This window comes from Scyliorhinus canicula, chromosome 5 (assembly GCF_902713615.1).
Source record: "Scyliorhinus canicula chromosome 5, sScyCan1.1, whole genome shotgun sequence".
Lineage (NCBI taxonomy): Eukaryota > Metazoa > Chordata > Chondrichthyes > Carcharhiniformes > Scyliorhinidae > Scyliorhinus > Scyliorhinus canicula.
Window position 1 is genome coordinate 10,184,149 of NC_052150.1, and position 20,086 is coordinate 10,204,234.

Genomic DNA, 20,086 nt, shown 5'->3' on the forward strand with positions numbered 1-20,086 from the left:
GGGCTGGATGTCATTGGGATGGGGCTGGATGTCATTGGGTTGGGGCTCAATGTCATTGGGATGAGGCTGGATGTCATTGGGATGGGGCTCGATGTCATTGGGATGGGGCTGGATGTCATTGGGATGGGGCTGGATGTCATTGGGATGGGGCTGGATGTCATTGGGTTGGGAGTGGATGTCATTGGGTTGGGAGTGGATGTCATTGGGTTGGGAGTGGATGTCATTGGGACGGGACTGGATGTCATTGGGATGGGGCTCGATGTCATTGGGACGGGGCTGGATGTCATTGGGATGGGCTGGATGTCATTGGGATGGGGCTGCATGTCATTGGGATGGGCTGGATGTCATTGGGATGGGGCTGGATGTCATTGGGACGGGGCTGGATGTCATTGGGATGGGGCTGGATGTCATTGGGATGGGGCTGGATGTCATTGGGTTGGGAGTGGATGTCATTGGGATGAGGCTGGATGCCATTGGCGGTGCCCGTCACATCACCAGGGGGTCTGGCATGACGTGGGCCCCCAAAAATGTCAGTCCGCCTCTGCTTTCTCCACAACCTTCTTATTCTTTAACAGGAGATGATAAAAGACAAAAAAAATTGGCTCGGTGATGGTATGACACACAAGCCCAGAATGAATATGAGCAAGAAATAATAAACAGCAAGTACAAAATACAATCTGCTCAGTGCTACACCGCACTTGAAGAAGAGTGCCCACACAAATCCAAGAGCTGCTCATTCACTCGTGCATTTAGTTTCAAATTACAATACATATTGTTTCAAATTCAGCATGTCTCTACAATTCCGTTATATCCATAATACCGCATATTTCCACAACTCAAACATCCAATTACAAAGTCTGGTTTGCTTTTGATGTGACGGTTGGTCAATTCTATGTATAAATTAATGAGCCATCAATTGAACGTGAGACGAGTTGCTGTACAAAAGTTAGGCTTTAATAAGCTAGAACTTAGCCCTACGGTCGACTACAATAAATGGACGACCGCCGGGCGTTCTGACTATTTATACCTTGGTATGGAGGCGTGGTTAACTCAGCCTCTCGACCAATTGGAGAGCCGTCACATGACTGGTCTCAACCAATCGGTCGAGAGGCACATGACCGACCAGGGCCAATGGTAAGCCGGTGTTCTGCACCAATGGCAAGCCGGTGTTCTGCACCAATGGCAGACAGCTCTGCAAATCATACCACCACATTCACCCCTTGCGGAGAAAGAAGCCAGGGGGTGGGGGTGGGATCAACGATAGCCGGGGGGGGGGGGGGGGGGGGGGGGGGGTGAGAGAACTGGTGGTATGAGTAGCAGCCGGGAGAACAAAAATTTTCTCTTCTTTTATTACATTTTTCGCTTCCCACTGGCCCAGACAATTAGCAATAGTACACAAAGTCCCAACAAAGTCCATGGAGCTGTTGTAATTTAAATCGATTTGATCAGTCTTTTCGTGGCCCGTGACGTTCTGGCAGACCGCCGCAGTGGAGGAGGTGACATCGGTTCAGCCGATGGTGGTGGTTCCGCTGACGTCCTGGAGTCCGGGAGCGATGGTCCTTGAACAGTCTCCGTCACCCGAGCTGGCTGTGGAGACGCCATTGATGGGGAAGGGGTGGCCTGGGTGGGGCGCTGGGGGGAAAAAACAGGGGAGGGGTCTGTGGTGAAGGGGGGGAAGGCCGCACGCCGGCGGGTGCCAGGTCCCGGAGGGAGACCGTGTCCTGCCGACCGTCGGGGTACTCCACATACGCATACTGCGGGTTAGCGTGGAGTAATTGGACTGGTTCCACCAACGGGTCGGACTTGTGCACCCGCACATGCTTCCGGAGCAAGATGGGTCCGGGAGCGGCCAGCCACGTCGGGAGAGGGGATCCGGAGGACGACTTCCTGGGGAAGACAAGAAGACGTTCATGATGTGTCTGATTAGTTGCGGTACAGAGGAGTGAGCGGATAGAATGTAGGGCATCGGGGATAACCTCTTGCATCGGGAAATAGGGAGATCTCTGGACCGGAGGGCCAGTAGTATGGCCTTCCAGATGGTACCATTCTCCCGCTCGACCTGTCCGTTACCCCGAGGGTTATAGCTGGTCGTCCTGCTAGAGGCAATGCCCCTGTTGAGCAGGAATTGACGCAGCTCGTCGCTCATAAAGGAGGACCCCCGATTGCTGTGTATGTACACGGGGTAGCCGAACAGGGAGAAGATGGAGAGGAGGGCCTTAATGACGGTCGATGTGGTCATGTCGGGGCAGGGAATGGCGAAAGGGAAGCGGGAGTATTCGTCGATTACCGCCAGGAAGTAAATGTTGCAGTTGTTAGAGGGAAGGGGCCCCTTGAAGTCAATGCTGAGACGATCGAAGGGGCGGGATGCTTTGATCAGATGTGCGCGCTCGGGGCGGTAGAAGTGCGGTTTGCACTCGGCGCAGATGTGGCAGTCACGGGTTACTGTCCTGACTTCCGCGATGGAGAAAGGCAGGTTGCGGGCCTTAATGAAATGGTAGAGACGGGTCACCCCTGGATGGCAGAGGTCCGCGTGGAGGGAGCAGAGGCGGTCTATCTGCGCGCTGGCGCAGGTACCGCGGGACAGGGCATCAGGAGACTCATTGAGCTTCCCAGGACGATACAAGATCTCATAGTTGTACGTGGACAACTCGATCCGCCACCGTAAGATCTTGTCATTCTTAATCTTGCCCTTTGTGCATTATCAAACATGAAGGCTACGGTCTGTGAGGAGGGTAAACCTCCTGCCGGCCAAATAGTGCCTCCAATGTCGCACGGCTTCGACTATGGCCTGGGCTTCCTTTTCCACAGAGGGGTGGCGGAGTTCGGAAGCTTGGAGAGTTCTGGAGAAGAAGGCCACGGGTCTGCCCGCTTGGTTCAGAGTGGCCACGAGAGCTACTTCTGATGCGTCGCTCTCAACCTGGAAGGGGAGGGACTCGTCGATGGCGCGCATCGTGGCCTTTGCGATGTCCGCTTTGATGCGGCTAAAGGCCTGGCAGGCCTCTGTCGACAGCGGGAAGGTCGTGGTTTGAATGAGGGGACGGGCCTTGTCAGCGTAATTGGGAACCCATTGGGCGTAGTAAGCGAAGAAACCCAGGCAGCGTTTGAGGGATTTGAGGGTATTGGGGAGAGGGAGTTCCATCAGGAGGCGCATGCGTTCAGGGTCGGGGCCTATCACTCCGTTACGCACTACGTAGCCGAGGATGGCTAGACGGTCGGTGCTAAACACGCACTTATCCTTATTGTATGTGAGGTTAAGGAGTTTTGCGGTTTGGAGGAATTTCTGGAGGTTGGCGTCATGGTCCTGCTGGTCGTGGCTGCAGATGGTGACATTATCAAGATACGGGAAGGTAGCCCGTAATCCGTACTTGTCGACCATTCGGTCCATCTCCCGTTGGAAGACCGAGACCCCATTTGTGACACCAAATGGAACCCTAAGGAAGTGGTAGAGGCGCCCATCTGCCTCAAAAGCGGTGTATTTGCGGTCACTCGCACGGAGGGGGAGCTGGTGGCAAGCGGACTTAAGGTCCACAGTGGAGAAGACTTTGTATTTCGCGATATCGTTTACCATGGCGGAAATACGGGGGAGAGGATATGCGTCCAGTTGCGTAAACTGGTTGATGGTCTGGCTATAGTCGATGACCATCCGGTTTTTCTCCCCAGTCCGGACCACCAGCACTTGGGCTCGCCAGGGACTGTTGCTGCCCTCGATGACCCCTTCCTTCAGCAACCTCTGGACCTCGGACCTGATGAAGGATCGGTCCTGGGCGCTGTACCGTCTGCTGCGTGTCACGACATGTTTGCAATCGGGGGTGAGATTAGCAAACAAGGAGGGGGGGTCCACTTTGAGGGACGCGAGGCTGCAGACAATGAGGGGGGTATAGGGCCGCCGAATTGGAAGGTCAAGCTCTGCAGGTTGCACTGGAAGTCCAGTCCTAGGAGTGCCGGTGCGCAAAGGTCAGGGAGGACAAGGAGTTTATAATTTTTAAAAACCTTCCCTTGGACCGTGAGGTCCGCGATGCAGCACCCGGTGATGCGGACGGAGTGCGAACCTGAGGCTAACCCGATTTTGTGTTTTACAGGATGGACAGGGAGCGCGCAGCGTCTTACCGTGGCAGGGTGAACAAAGCTTTCCGTGCTCCCGGAGTCCAGCAGGCAGCCCGTCTCGTGGCCGTTGAGGTAGATCAGCGTTGTCGTTTTGGCGAGTGTGCGTGGACGTGACTGGTCGAGCTGAGCCGTGGAGAAAATCCATATTCGTCATCGGCGTCCGAGTAGATGCTGGAAGAACCTTGCGTGCCAGTCCCGGAAGGTGGTGCCCAGGATCCGCACGTGGAGTCGGGATCCCAAGATTGCGGTGCCCAGGACCCGCACGTGGAGTCGGGGCCCCAGGATGGCGGCGCCCAGGACCCGCACGTGGGGTCGGCGCCCCAAGATGGCAGCGCCCAGGACCCGCACGTGGAGTCGGGGCCCCAAGATGGCAGCGCCCAGGACCCGCACGTGGAGTCGGCGCCCCAAGATGGCGGCGCCCGTGGGGCCCTCGTGGTTGAGGGGGGCGGCGTTAGCGGTCCCGGCGAACCTACCGGAGCGGCTGGGAGCGGGGGCGGAGAGGCGCGCAGGCCGGGCGCAGGGGCCCGGGGGCGGGGGGGAGAGATCGGTGCGGTGTACTGGAGGGGCCAGCAAGGGCCCGGAGGGGGGGATCCCTGGTCGCTGCGCGGAACAGCAGCGACCGTTTTGGCCTGGCAGACGGAGGAGAAGTGGCCCTTCTTCCCGCAGCTCTTACAGAGGGCGGAGCGGGCTGGGCAGCACGGGCGAGGGTGTATCGTGAACCCACATAAATAGCAGCGGGGCCCCGTGGACTTGTCAGGGCATCCCATGGCGCAGGCCTGAGGGAGGTCGGGAGCGGCGGATGGCGGTGGGGAAGCGTGCCAGGAGGCCCAGGGTGGTGCAGCGCGGCTGGGGACATAGGCGCGGGCGTTTAAATCGGCGACCTCCAGGGAGGTGAAGAGAGTCCGTGCCTCAGTTAAGCCGAGGTCGTCTTTCTCCAGCATCCGCTGGCGGATAGCGGGGGACTGCATCCCAGCCACATAAGCATCTCTGATCAGCAGTTCCATGTGCTCCATAGCTGAAACTGGGAGGCAGGAGCAATTCCTCCCCAGGATGGCGAGGGCCTGGTAAAATTGGTCTAATGACTCACCGGGGAGCTGTTGTCTGGTGGCCAGCAGATGTCGGGCGAATACTCTGTTCACTGGTTTAAGAAATTGTCCATTCAGCTTAAGCATGGCAGCATCGTAATCTTTCTCTTCCTTGATCATCGCGTAGGCTGCTATGCCCATGCTGGAGTGGAGGATGTGAAGCTTCTGTGCCATGGTGGGGGGGCTGTTTGCAGACGCCAGGTATCCCTCGAGACATGCCAGCCAATGTTGAAAAATCTCTGCAGCGTTCTGAGTTTGCGGGCTGATGCGGAGGCATTCGGGCTTGATCCGGAACTCCATCTTCAAAAATCTAGCTTATTAAATTGATGTCCATCAATTGAACGCGAGACGAGTTGCTGTACAAAAGTTAGGCTTTAATAAGCTAGAACTTAGCCCTGCGGTCGACACAATAAATGGACGACCGCCGGGCGTTCTGACTATTTATACCTCGGTATGGAGGCGTGGTTAACTCAGCCTCTCGACCAATCGGAGAGCCGTCACATGACTGGTCTCAACCAATAGGTCGAGAGGCACATGACCGACCAGGGCCAATGGTAAGCCAGTGTTCTGCACCAATGGCAGACAGCTATGCAAATCATACCACCACATAATTCTGCTATGATGTGGAGATGCCGGCGTTGGACTGGGGTGAGCACAGTAAGAAGTCTTACAACACCAGGTTAAAGTCCAACATGTTTGTTTCAAACACGAGCTTTCGGAGCACGGAGCATTCACCTGAAGAAGGAGCCGTGCTCCGAAAGCTCGTGTTTGAAACAAACATGTTGGACTTTAACCTGGTGTTGTAAGACTTCTTACTATAATTCTGCTAGGCATTCTATGTATCTGACTCTTGACGCCAGGCTCCTGACCAAGAGAGCCGCAATAGGTTTCCACAGGAAATTCCTGATTGGTTCCACTACCAAGAGAGGGTTTTTGGATTAGCTGTCAGCCCACTGACAGCCTGTTGAAACTGAGAAAGCAACAAGTCAGTTGCACTAATCAGTTAGCCCTTGATGTTGTCAAAGATGCTCGGGTCCGTGAGCAGAGGAGCTGTCTCTTGCTTTTTGCTTCTGTTTGCGAGTGTCAGAAGATGTGAATCTTGTCTCTCCTCTCTGCTCCCTGTTACCGTTGACTCCCCAGCAGTTCGCGCATCTGTCCAACTCATCCCTGAACGTAACCCAGCCTCCAAATCACCCTGTGATAGAGAGTTTCAAAGATTAACACAACCCACTGTGAGAATAAATTCCCCCTCGTCTCCATTTTAACTGGGGGAAACCCTTGTTCTGCAACTGCGCACCCTCGTTCTCAACTCCCCCACGAGTGGAAACATCATCCCAGCAGCTACCCTGTCGAAGCATTAGCCCAAAATTGAGAAATACTCGTGAATCGCAGACAATTTCCTGCACTTGAATTGGAATCAACCATTTTTAATAAAATGCGCAATTAAAAAAGAAATGATTCTGTGCATGCCTTTCAGATTACACTCATTATGGCTAGAGGTCGTCACTGCCTTCCATTGTAAGTGAGATGTATTTTTCTGCTCATTACAGGCTCCATAATGGAAAATTAGCAATCAGGTTTCTACAGTGAGGGGCTAATGGCTTCATTATAATGCGACTGCCATTCTCTGCAGCTCTGCAGTCAATGAATGGGGATGTTTTCTAGCTGAATTCCAGTTCATCTGAATTGGGGTTCCATCATTTAACCAAAATCACGCAACCCATTCCCTCCCTCAGCTCTGTGATATGTTTTGTTGGTCCCGCTTCATTCACCTGTTACAATGGGCATCTATGCCATGCTCCCCCCCCCAACACCCGTTCCTCCCTGTTAAGAACATAAGAACTCAGAATGGGATTAGGCAATTCAGCCCCTCGAAACCGCTTAGTCATTCAATACGATCATGGCTGATCTCCGCTCGGCCTCAACTCCACTTTCCTGCCCGTTCTCCATCACCCTTCAACCCATTAGGGCAGCACGGTAGCAGGGCAGCACGGTAGAATAGTGGTTAGCACAATTGCTTCACAGCTCCAGGGTCCCAGGTTCGATTCCCGGCTTGGGTCACTGTCTGTGCGGAGTCTGCACATTCTCCCCGTGTGTGCGTGGGTTTCCTCCGGGTGCTCCGGTTTCCTCTCACAGTCCAAAGATGTGCAGGTTAGGTGGATTGGGCATGCTAAATTGCCCTTAGTGTCCAAAATTGCCCTTAGTGTTAGGTGGGGTCACTGGGTTATGGGTGGAGGTGTGGGCTTGGGTAGGGTGCTCTTTCCAAGAGCCGGTGCAGACTCGATGGGCCGAATGGCCTCCTTCAGCACTGTAATTTCTATGATTCTATTACTGACGCTAATCCATTTGTAGGCTGGACACCTGAGTTGTACCAACCTTTTGTTTGTACCTTCATGGCATGTAAGCATTACTGGCAAAGCCAACACTTGTTTCCCGTCCCTAAACCCCAAAAAAGGTTGATCTGGGTGGCTTGCTAGGCCGTTTCACAGGGCGGTTAAGTGGGTCTGGAGTCACACGCAGGCCAGACCGAGGAGGGATGGCAGATTTCCTTCCCTAAAGGGCTAGGTGGAGTGGGGAATTAACAGCAATTGATGATGGTTTCACACTCATCACTGAGATCACCGTTATAATGTTCTAAATTTATGAGTTGCTTTTAAATTCCACCAGCTGCCGTGGTGGGATTTTAATCCACGCTCCTCCCCTGAGCATTTGCTGGGTCTCTGGATTACTGGTCTAGTTACATTACCAACCAAGCCACAGTCTCCCCATTACAGGTTACCCCCCATAGTTAGCTGGATTTTCCATCGCAACACCACTTGAAACCAGCTGGGATTCCAGCAGTCATGTGAAGTCAACTCTACCAATGCCTCACTGAACTGATTTGATTCCCCTTCCCCACACTACATGTCTGCTCAATTGATTTGATTTGATTTGATTTATTGTCACATGTACCGAAGTACAGTGAAAAGTACTTTTCTGTGGCCAAGGGAACGTACACAGTACGCACATAGTAGACAAAAAAGAATAATCGACAGAAAACATTGACAAAAGGTACATCAACAAACAGTGATTGGTTACAGTGCAGAACAAGGGGCCAAACAAAGCAAATACATGGGCAAGAGCAGCATAGGGCGTCGTGAATAGTGTTCTTACAGGGAACAGATCAGTCCGAGGGGGAGTCGTTGAGGTGTCTTGTAGCTGTGGGGAAGAAGCTGTTCCTATTTCTAGGATCAACTCTGATCCTCCTTTCCCTAATGCGATGTAAGTGCACAACCCTTTGCTCTTGCGTTGCTCCCTGGAACCTCCCTTCCTGGTGGACAGTAGGAGCAAGATTAGACATCGGAAGGCCCCAAATTCTTCGAAAGGAGCCTTCCAATGGTGGGCTCTGGTTTTAGCAGTTGGCAACTTTTCTGGGCGCAGCCGGGATTAGGATTGGGATTGGGTCAGTGTACTCTTTATAAACACTTTTCAGGAAAATAAAATTTGTGATACAGAAAGAGGAGTTTTTGTATACATTGCTTTTTAGTTGTGTCATTTTGCACAATCACCAGCCTGAGGTGGGGAAACCTTTCTAACTATATTTAAATACTTCATCAATAACCCAAATCACTGTTATTTAATAAGGTGGCTAGTTACAAATCACTACTGGTCGATTGGGTTAGGTGAGGTTTGACCTTGGCTGACCTGGGAGAAGAAAAGGACCCTCATTCCCCCCCCCCCCCCCCACCCCAGGCAGTAATGAGCTGAATCTCACATTGAGCTAACATTCTCGCTGTTGTTAATACTTTACAGATAACTCTTAATTTCCAATCCAACAAAAATTCACTGATCTGGGGCGAAATTCTCCGACCCCGATCAGGGTCGGAGAATCACCTGGGGCCGCCAAAAATCCGGCCCCCGCCGTGGCAGTGATTCTCCGCCACCTGGGAGGCGGCGACGGCGGGAATCACGCCACTCCGATCGGCGAGGCCCCTGCGGCGATTCTCCGGCCCGCGATGGGCCGAAGTCCCGCCGCTGGGAGGCCTCTCCCGCCGCCGAGGTTTGAACCACCTCTGGTGGCGGCGGGATCAGCGCCGCGACCGGGCCCCCGGGGTCCTGGGGGGGTGATCGGACCCCGGGGATGCCCCGACGGTGGCCAGGCCCGTGATCGGGGCCCCTCGCTCAGACTCCGGGCCAGTGCCCTGGGGGCACTCTTTCTCCTTCCGCGGCTGCCACGGCCTCCGCCATGGCGGAAGTGGAAGAGAAACCCACATCGCGCATGCGCCGGTGGTGACGTCATTGCCGGCACATGCGCCGACTGGCAAAAGCCTTTCGGCCAGCCCCGCTGCCGGGGACGCCGGTTTTTTGCGGCAGTCTTCTGGTGCTAACCGCTCCGGCACGGGGCTGGCCCCCAAAGGTGGGGAGAATTCCCCACCTTTGGGGAGGCCCGACCCCCGGAGTGGTTGGCGCCACTCCCCAACGCCAGGACCCTCCGTCACGCCGGGTAGGGGAGAATCCCGCCCCTGAGCTGTAATTGTTCTTGTGAGAAATCGCCTTTTCCCACTGACTCACCTTCCTCAGGGCAGCTCTTTTCGTGGCTTCATTCCAAGCGCAAACATTTTGATCCGTTTTGTGCGCAATGTGTGGTTTGAGCGGGATGCTCCGGTTTCCCCAGCCGCGCGTTCCCCGGCGGTGCGCTGTCCGCTGGCTGCGGGATCCTCTCTTCCCGCCGCTTGTCAATGGCATTCCTCATTGAGGCCACCCCTCATTGCCGGGAAACCCACGGGATGGAGGGTGCCAGCGGGAAAGAACAATCCGGGGATTACCGACCACAGTCATGTACCTTGAGGACCCTGTGTGACATCTTCGTGCCTTTGGAATTGTGTTTTGCTGCCAGGAATCTGAGTGGATTGCTATTAAGAGAAATGCTGTTCAGTGGAATTTTTGCTTTGCACTGTTAGCGTATCTATCAGTTCTGATTGCAGGAACTAAGTATGTTCATATTATCATCAATTCACATCTTAATCTTAGAAACTGAACTCCATAATAGCAGGGCTACACTATTGGCCTTTATCTTATTTACAGAGTAATCTGAATAATTTTAAATATCTCTTGTCTGTTGCAACCTGTCTATTAGCATCTCATTTCGTATAAATTTGAAAGCGAAAAAGGAGGTGAAGGTGGGAAATTGCTTCTCATAAAAGGATTTGATTGTAATTACAAAATATAATTTAACATCTGACGAGGGTGGATGACTGACTGAAGCAGCACGGAAATCTGTGGAGGCCGGACAAGTTAATCTTTGGCATGATTCCCTGAGCTAAAGTGAAGAATTTTAAAAATGCATTTGTTGACAAGTTGTGGACACCCCTCACAAGGTCAGCATTCATTGGCCATCCCTAATTGCCCTCGGGAAGGTGGTGGTGAGTGTACTGATCTTTGTGTTGCTTATTTCAGGATGGTTGGCGTAGTGTTCACAAAGACCACAAAATAGCTTTAACTTGAACAAAGCTATAAATTTATTAACAGTACTTAATTGGATTTGACACTTACTCATAGACAATACATAGTTGATAATTGACATATAATTTACATTCATCCATTACTAATCTCTGCACTGTTACATTAACTATGACCTGCTCTCACTCACACTATCTTTGCTTTAGTCTGTACTCTAGCTTTATCCTCAACCTCTCATCCCCAAGTCTTAGTATCAATGCCTTATATAGTTGTCCATCTAGCTCAGGGGTGGGCAAACTACGGCCCGCGGGCCGCATGCGGCCCGCCAAAGGTCTTTGTGTGGCCCACCAAGTCATTAAAAAAAAAAAAAAAAAAAAAATTTTAATTTTTTTTTTTATTTTTAATTTTTTTTAAGGTTAATGGGGGGGGGCTGTTGGGTTACTTACTGGTATAGGGTGGATACGTTGACTTGAGTAGGGTGATCATTGCTCGGCACAACGTCGAGGGCCGAAGGGCCTGTTCTGTGCTGTACTGTTCTATGTTCTATATGAGGCGCCCAGAATCATAACCGGGTGAAGTAATTATTTTACTTAATATACTATGCGGCCCTTTAAAATTGTGAATTTCTGAATGTGGCCCTTGCACGGAAAAGTTTGCCCACCCCTGATTTAGACATAGAACAGTACAGCACAGAACAGGCCCTTCGGCCCTCGATGTTGTGCCGAGCAATGATCACCCTACTCAAGTCAACGTATCCACCCTATACCAGTAACCCAACAACCTCCCCCCATTAACCTTATTTTTTAGGACACTAAGGGCAATTTAGCATAGCCAATCCACCTAACCCGCACATCTTTGGACTGTGGGAGGAAACCGGAGCACCCGGAGGAAACCCACGCAAACACGGGGAGGACGTGCAGACTCCGCACAGACAGTGACCCAGCCGGGAATCGAACCTGGGACCCTGGAGCTGTGAAGCATTTATGCTAACCACCATGCTACCGTGCTGCCCACCATTTAAAATGTTTTTAGAGGCAGCACGGTGGTGCAGTGGCTAGCACTGCTGCCTCACGGCGCCAAGGTCCCAGGTTCGATCCCGGCCCCGGTCACTATCCGTATGGAGTTTGCACATTCTCCCCGTGTCTGCGTGGGTTTCACCCCCACAGCCCAAAGATGTGCAGGTTAGGTGGATTGGCCACGCTAAATTGCCCCTTAATTGGAAAAAATGAATTGGTACTCTAAATTAAAAAAATAGAACCAGACTTTTCATCAGTAAAATAATAAAACATGTCTTCACACAAAAGGTGCAGAAGTTTGGAACTCTCTTCAGAAAAATGGCAATTGATGTCGAATCACTTGTTATTTTTAAGTTTGAGTTTGACAGATTTTGGTTAACCAAAGGTATTAAGAGATATGGGGGTGAAGGGTATATGAAATTAAGTCACAAATCAGTCATGATCTCATTGAATGGGCGGAATGGTGGCACATGATTAGCACTGCTGTCTCACAGCACCAGGGTCCCAGGTTCAATTCCAACCTTGGGTCACTGTCTGTGTGGAGTCTGCACGTTCTCCCCGTGTCTGCATGGGTTTCCTCCGGGTGCTCCGGTTTCCTCCTCCAGCCCAAAGATGTGCAGGTTAGGTGGATTGGCGATGATAAAATTGTCCTATAGTGTCAAAAGATGTATGGGTTAAGTGGATTGCCCGTGATCATGTGTCCCTTACTTGCTTCACACAGCGCCAGGGGCCTTCCTGGTCGCTGTAAACTCTCAATTCTGATGCTAGCCATGTAAACCTTCTCTGTACTTTCTTCAGTGCTTCTGCCTCCTTTTGTTGTGGGGTGATGATAATTGTGCACGATACTCTATACATAGCATGACTAGTACCCTGGGCAACATTGGTCCATATCGTCTAGGTTCCCAACATCGCATTTAGGGGGTATCCCTATGATCCGCTGGGAATCCCTCTCGGAAGTTCCCATGTAAGGGTTACCCGGCAATTGCCCTGAAGTGATAACTCCCTCTGCACAATTGCGCTGGCCTGGGAACCATCTGAGAGAAGCGATTTAAATTGTTAACTTTGGACGGTTCTGTCAGCTTTACCCTGATAGTTACTCTGAAAGAAAAAACTTCTAACTCCAGAGTAAATATTTTTTTTTTTTATAAATTTAGATTACCCAATTATTTTTTCTAATTAAGGGGCAATTTAGCATGGCCAATCCACCTACCCTGCACATTTTTGGGTTGTGGGGGCGAAACCCACGCAGTCACGGGGAGAATGTGCAAACTCCACACTGACCGTGACCCAGAGCCAGGATCGAACCTGGGACCTCAGCGCCGTGAGGCGGTTGTGTTAACCACTAGGCCACCGTGCTGCCCCCAGAGTAAATATTTAAACACCCAGACACAGCCTGGCATGGGACACCCCGCACCAACATGACCCTCCAGGAGACCCACCGCACCACCCCCACACCTGCCCCTCCCCCATCCACCCATATCCCCCCGACCAAATCCAACAACCTTCAAAGACCAGGGAACGGCACTAAGTGGATTGTTCGTTCAGAGAGTAGGTGCTGAGACACAATGGCCTCCTTAGTGCGCTGTATAAATTCTGCAATATCTTTATTACTTTTGCATTCAGATTTATAGAATGAATTTTCCGAGGAAGACTCAGCACTCGAAGGGGCTCAGTGGGGCTAATGACCTTTTATTAGGCTGTCATTTCTCTGTTATATTGTCACTCAGTGTCAGGCCTGTGGGGCACCAGATAAACCCAGGCTGTGCAACTCTCACAGTCACGTTGTTCATTCAAAGTAACGTCAGGAGGAACCTCTTCAAAATGGAATTCCTATTTTGTGATGGATGAGTTTAAACGCTTCAAGCTGAACGTGAGTGACTTTATTGGAACAGAAGAGGGTAACACTCGCAAGCCATATCAGTTGGCCAGGTCAATAAACCAGGAGCCAGGTTAGAACCATGAAATCATGCAACTCAGAATGAGGCCATTGGGCCCGTCGTGTTTGTGCCGGCACTTTGAAAGAGCCACGCGAATACTCCTATTCGAGCATTTACCCAATCCCTTTTGGAAGTTGCTGTTGAACCTGTTTCCACTCCCTCTTTCAGGGTGTCAAGGTGGCGCAGTGGTTATCACTGCTGCCTCACAGCGCTGAGGACCCAGGTTCAATCCCAGCCCCGGGTCACTGTCTGTCTGGAGTTTGCATATTCACCCAGTGTTTGCGTGGGTCTCACCCCCACAACCCAAAGATGCGCCGGATAGGTGAATTGGCCACGATAAATTGCCCCTTAATTGGAAAAAGAAAAGAATTGGGTATTCTAAAAGTATAAAAATATTTTTTTTAAATTAAGTTCTCCTCATCTGCTGTACCCAGCACCAGGACTTATTGACCTTAAAGCCTGAAAGGATTTCATTTTGAACGAGCTAGGGCCATAGGGGCAGGTGTCGGCCATTTGGCCCATTGAACCCTCTGAATCATTCAAACAGACCACAATTGATCATCTGCTCAACAATATTTCCCCTCACCCCCCCCCCCACCCACCCACCCACTATCTCCATATCGCTTGGTCACATTAGTATCTGAAAATCTATTGATTTCTGCCTTGAACATGCTCAATGATTGAGCTTCCGCAACCCTCATGGGTAGACAATTCACAACATTCACCACCCCCATCTCAGTCTTCAATGGCCTGCGTGCGCCCTTATTGGGCCTATCGAGCTTTGCAGGGATAGTGCAGTGCCAGTTCCACAGTTGAAACATTGTTCAGGACATAAGCAAAAACCAAGATGACAAGTTGATGCAATGTCAAAGTCTCAAAGACTATTTTACCAACCTATTGAAAGTGAAACAAAGTGTCATTTACTGTACAAGACTTATAAGCTGCGTAGAGAACTGAGTCTGCCTGTCTATATCCCCTTGTTTCAGCAGCAGCCCAGTGGGTTGCACTCCTGACTTTTAAGTCCTAAGGTTGTGGGTTCAAGTCCCACTCTGGGACAAAAATCCAGGCTGGCTCTCCAGTGCAGTACGAACTGAGTACTGAGTCTGAGGTACGTCTTTCAAACGAGACACTAAACTGAGGCCCAATCTGCCTTCTCTGGTGGATGTAAAGGTCCCATGACACGATTTTGAAGAAAAGTAGGGGATTTATCCCGGGGTCCAGGCGAATATTCATCCGTCAATCAACGTCACTGAAACAGATTACCTGGTCATTGTCACATTGCTGTTGGTGGGAGCTTCCTGTGCACAAATTGACCGCTGGGTTTCCGACATTACAACAGTGACTAGACTTCAAATGTCCAGTAAAGCTTTGCAGTATCTGGTAATCATGAAAGGAGCTATATAAATACAAAGCATTCTTATGTCTGACATTGCAGAAGATCTCATAGTCTCTATTGTTGATTAGGAGTCTGTTAAAGCTCTGTGTTTACAGGCATGTTGGGCTGCTTTATTTATTTTTGTCTACTGCCTTTCCCAATCTGATCATGTTCACACTGTTTATTTCAAACTGCACCTCATTCACAAGTATGTACATATCCGTGATAATTGAATAAGCAAACCGCCAAGCTCTTTGTGAAATAGGCACGGTAAGAGCAAAGACCAAGGGCAGCACGGTAGCATGGTGGTTAGCATAAATGCTTCACAGCTCCAGGGTCCCAGGTTCGATTCCCGGCTGGGTCACTGTCTGTGTGGAGTCTGCACGTCCTCCCCGTGTGTGCGTGGGTTTCCTCCGGGTGCTCCGGTTTCCTCCCACAGTCCAAAGATGTGCGGGTTAGGTGGATTGGCCATGCTAAATTGCCCGTAGTGTCCTAAAAAGTAAGGTTAAGGGGGGGGGTTGTTGGGTTACGGGTATAGGGTGGATACGTGAGTTTGAGTAGGGTGATCATTGCTCGGCACAACATCGAGAGCCGAATGGCCTATTCTGTGCTGTACTGTTCTATGTCCTGTTCTAAGTACAGCACAGGAACAGGCCCTTCGGCCCTCCAATCCTGCGCCGATCAGGCTGCCCGTCTAACCTCGAAAAAACAGAAATGCGTCTGGCTTATTATCATCGTGGGGACAATTCCCCATTTGGATCAAATGTTCGGGCGGCACGGTAGCACAGTGGTTAGCATTGTTGCTTCACCGCACTAGAGTCCTAGGTTCGAGTCACTGTCTGTGCGGAGTCTGCACGTTCTCCCCGTGTCTGCGTGGGTTTCCTCCGGGTGCTCCGGTTTCCTCCCACAAGTCCCGAAAGACGTGCTGTTAGGTAATTTGGACATTCTGAATTCTCCCTCTGCGTACCCAAACAGGCGCTGGAATGTGGCGACTAGGGGCTTTTCACAGTGACTTCATTGCAGTATTGATGTAAACCTACTTGTGACAATAAAGATTGTTATTATTAGATTTTGGGGAAGTTTAGCTCAGTTGTCAGACGGCTAACGTGTGGATCAGATTAATGCCAACAGCATTAGGTCCTGTCCTCATTCTGGCTGGAGTAGTCACAGGGCCATCCTCCTTGTCCTACCCCATTGTGAAAAGATAGTGACACTTTGTTGTGACTTGATGAATAATTGTAAAAGACCTGCCTTCGTTCAGAGAACAGATTTTTGTTTTAAAAATTCAATCGATCACCAATTGAAATTGTTCAACGTTTCCAATCTGCCTATTTCTTATGAACCCGTCCAAATCAAATTTCAGTGTAGATCAGAGACTGGCAAGGACACAACGGGCTTCCTCCCATGTTGAAACTTTTCCATGATGCTCTCTGATGGAGCACGTGCCCTTGGTAACCTTGGTCTGGTGGTATCTTTGTGCTTTTTAAAAAAACCTCTTTCCCAAGAGATTTAAAGCAGTCATTGTGATGATAGCACTCAGGGTGCTTACCGGTAGTGTGTGATAAATGTTTGACGCTTCTCCTTCTGGTGAGAATTAATAACCAATTTCTTGCATCTGTTCGCCTGCCTGCTCTTTGAGCACGTGTTTTGCATTGACTCCTGCAATTTAATAATTGCTGTTTGTTTTGTGCGCCTGTGTTTGTGCTACAGGGCAGCCATTCAGAAACTGGAAGAAGATGTATTTCAGAGGGTTTATGATTACCTGAAGGTGGCGAAGAGGCAGAATGTCAAGGAGGCAGAGGTCAAGGGGCACTTGGAGAAGTTGGGTGCCAAGCCAAGCGACTGTTTTGAAGTTGACCAACTCCTCTACTTTGAGGAGCAACTGCAAGCCTCCGCAGCAGAAGCGAAGCATTGATGATCCCGGTCAATTATGAATCGAGTGAAGGATATGCGATCGTTCTACAATTGTCAGCCTCACTTTATATCACAGTGTCATGTTAAGGAAGGCAAGCTAATTAGACCCGAAATTCTGTGGCTCTGATTTTCTAAAGGAACCGAATATTATTAAAATCCCCTTAATTTCATTTCTATTTTCCAAAACTTCAAGCCCATTTCACAAATAAATCTTTGAAAAGCCCATCTTTTTTTCCTGGTAGTTGAACGAAAGAGGAAAATAATTGAGAAAGTTCTCTGAAGTTTATGAGTTGTGTTTTTTTAACTTTACTTGCCAATTACTTATGTTCAGAATTATTTTGGAAAAATAAAAGAGAAGAAATTTCAGATAATTGCTATTTCATAATATGACTGGCTGAAAAATGCCCAGCTGGTTCATTATTGTTGAAAGGTCGCTGTTAAATGCTATAATCCTCCAAGTTGTTACCTGGTTTCTCCATGTTCCAGGTACGCTGGCCTTAAACCTCTTCAGTAACATCATCGTCTGAACAAGCTCAATTACCTTGAATGGGGATCCTTTCATCCACCAACTCCTCATTCTACATCCTCAGAGCACTCTCTGGAGACAGTTAGAATCATAGAATGATGTAGCACAGAAGGAGCCTGGGCCTGGGCTATGATATTCAATTAGTCCTTCTTTTCCTTCTCTGCAATTTTCTTTTCTTCTAGGATTATAATATGGACTGGACAACCTGCATTTACAATGCAACTGATTGATTTTTGTCTGCACATTATGACGACAGTTATGTTGCGAGAATGTACGCAAGGCACTCGGGATTAAGTCAACTTGACCATTTCTGAATTTGTTAGCCGGATCTTTGTGGGAACACAGGGGTTAAGGGGATGGGTTTTTTCCCCCCGCTCCCTCTGTATTCTTTGAACCATTTTTCCCGACTTCAAAGGACAAGAAAATGTAAATGTGATCGGCCTGAAATGTAACAATCTTGGAGAGTGTGTGCAATAGTTTGCTCGGGGGGTCCACGTTCCTATGGCAACATGCATATTCCCAGTTATGGGAATATTTATATTACTTGCCCATTACTTGTGCTCAGAATTATTTTGGAAAAATAAAAGAGGAGAAACTCCAGATAATTGCTATTTAATGATCTGACTGACTGAAATGCCCAGCTGGTTCATTATTGTTGAAAGGGGCTGGTTTAGTACACTGGGTTAAATAGCTGGCTTGTAATGCAGAACAAGGCAGCTGCGCGGGTTCAATTCCCGTACCGGACTCCCCAAACAGGCGCCAGAATGTGGCGACTAGGGGCTTTTCACAGTAACTTCATTGAAGCCTACTTGTGACAATAAGTGATTATTATTATTCACATGTATCTTGTGGTCTTGAGCTATGAATGATGATGGCAGAGGCTCCAACTTTCCATCCATCATATAGCCGACCAGGAATCACTTCCACCCTTACCGCCAGCCATTGGCGTGCTGGAAGGATTTTGAAGATTGACACACTCAACCTGCTTGGCCATAAACCCCTGGGGTGGGACTCAAACCCCGAGCTTCCAGCTCAGAGCCGGGGATGCTAACCCACTGCATCACAAGACCTCCACTTTTTAATTATGCAGAGCTGGAGTGTGGGGCATTAATCAGCCATACCAGAATGACACCCTTTTTAAGATTCTAGTGAAGGTTCTGGAGGAGCAGGGCAGCACTGACAGCATTATCTTCATTTCCATGTTTAACTGCTTATGTCCAGTCATTGTACATTGCTGTCCGCTTTAGCTCTTAATAATGACTTGTGCTGATCACACTCCAGTGAGGAGGTACCATTATTCCACAACAAAGGGAGAGCTGGTTCAGTTGCAAAGAGGTTTACATTCCAGTAGACTTTTCAACATTTGCTAAAAGTCCTTCCCTCGAAATTCAGAAACCTCGCTCTAAATTCACTGTTACTTTAACCTAACAGAAATACAGGAGAGGAGGGATAAAAGTGCACTACTTTGAACAAAATGCACATCAATGGTCAGAGGCTGGGAATTTTTGTGGCGAATTACTAACCTTCTGACTCGCCAAAGTCTGCCCACCATCTACAAGGCACAGGTCAGGAATGTTACAGAATACTCTCCACTTGCCTGGATGAATGCAGCTTCAACAACACTCGAGAAGCTTCACACAATCCAGGAGAAAGCAGCCCTACGTCACTGTGCTGCATCCATCACCTTAGACATTCACTCTCTCCACCACTGACGCACAGAGGCAGCCGTGTGTTTCATCTACAAGATGCACTGCAGCAACTCAAGCCTCATTTGTCACTACATTCCAAATCCAAGATCTCTACCATCTTGGAGGCTAAAGCACTAGATGCATCGGACCATCACTACCTACAAGCCACACACCTGACTTGGAAATATATTGCCGTTCCTTCACCGTGTTTACCATCATTCTCACTATGAAACTGACAGCAAACTCTGGAGCCCGTGCATGTACGGTTAAACACATATCTTCCCAGCCTGCTCTGCTGAGACCCCACCCCCCATCCCTCACTGAAATCAATTGTAAACCTTGTGAATTTCCAGACTTACACTTTTAGCCTTTGAAACAGATTCCAACTTGTTCAATAAGATGTGAGTGAGCTTTTCAACAGCGTACAAAATTATTAATAAACATCTTAACCTGCCCTGAAAGAGTAACTTCCTATTAGTTGAATATTAAATGTCTCCATTATGATACATTCCATGTAATTGTCATGTTTTGACAGAGTACGATATTTTATCTTCTACCTAAATCTCATATGTATGCCCCAATCATTCATTTTGCACTCTGTAAAAATTTAAAATTAAAAATGGAGCGTGGTTTGTGCTTATTGGTTTGCTGTCTGTGAGAATACATCAGCGCAATTGGTGCTTGCCCTGTTTGATGACATCACAGTTGGCAGACACCTGGAGACGCCCGTTACTTGGTGGCAGGTTCAGACTGAGGCCAGGAAAGGGGGATCCGCGCCATCGAGGCAGTGAGATGGTTTTGAGACGAGCATCAATTTCCCCGGCACATTTACCAGCGAAATCTGGGCCATTGAAAATCCTGGTGAGTCTGAGGAATGCTTTGCTTATTTTAGTGCTGTACAACATTCATCACTCGAAGAAAGTGGGACAGTGACTAACTCTATAATTTAATGCCTGAAGGAGCTAATGTAACACAATACAATGCTAAGGAGAAGAGAGCGAC

At 49.5% G+C, this 20,086-nt stretch overlaps 1 protein-coding gene across 3 annotated transcripts in view; it reads left to right on the plus strand.

Moving 5' to 3' along the window:
- Window positions 1-19,670, plus strand: part of nek11 (NIMA-related kinase 11) — a 336,506-nt gene extending 316,836 nt beyond the window's left edge. For all 3 annotated transcript variants that reach the window (XM_038796561.1, XM_038796563.1, XM_038796564.1), the window contains one exon: window positions 16,667-19,670. In XM_038796561.1, coding sequence (XP_038652489.1) covers window positions 16,667-16,871 — 205 coding nt within the window. In that variant the 3' untranslated portion in view covers window positions 16,872-19,670. The remainder of the gene's footprint in view (window positions 1-16,666) is intronic.
- Window positions 19,671-20,086: the final 416 nt, after the last annotated feature.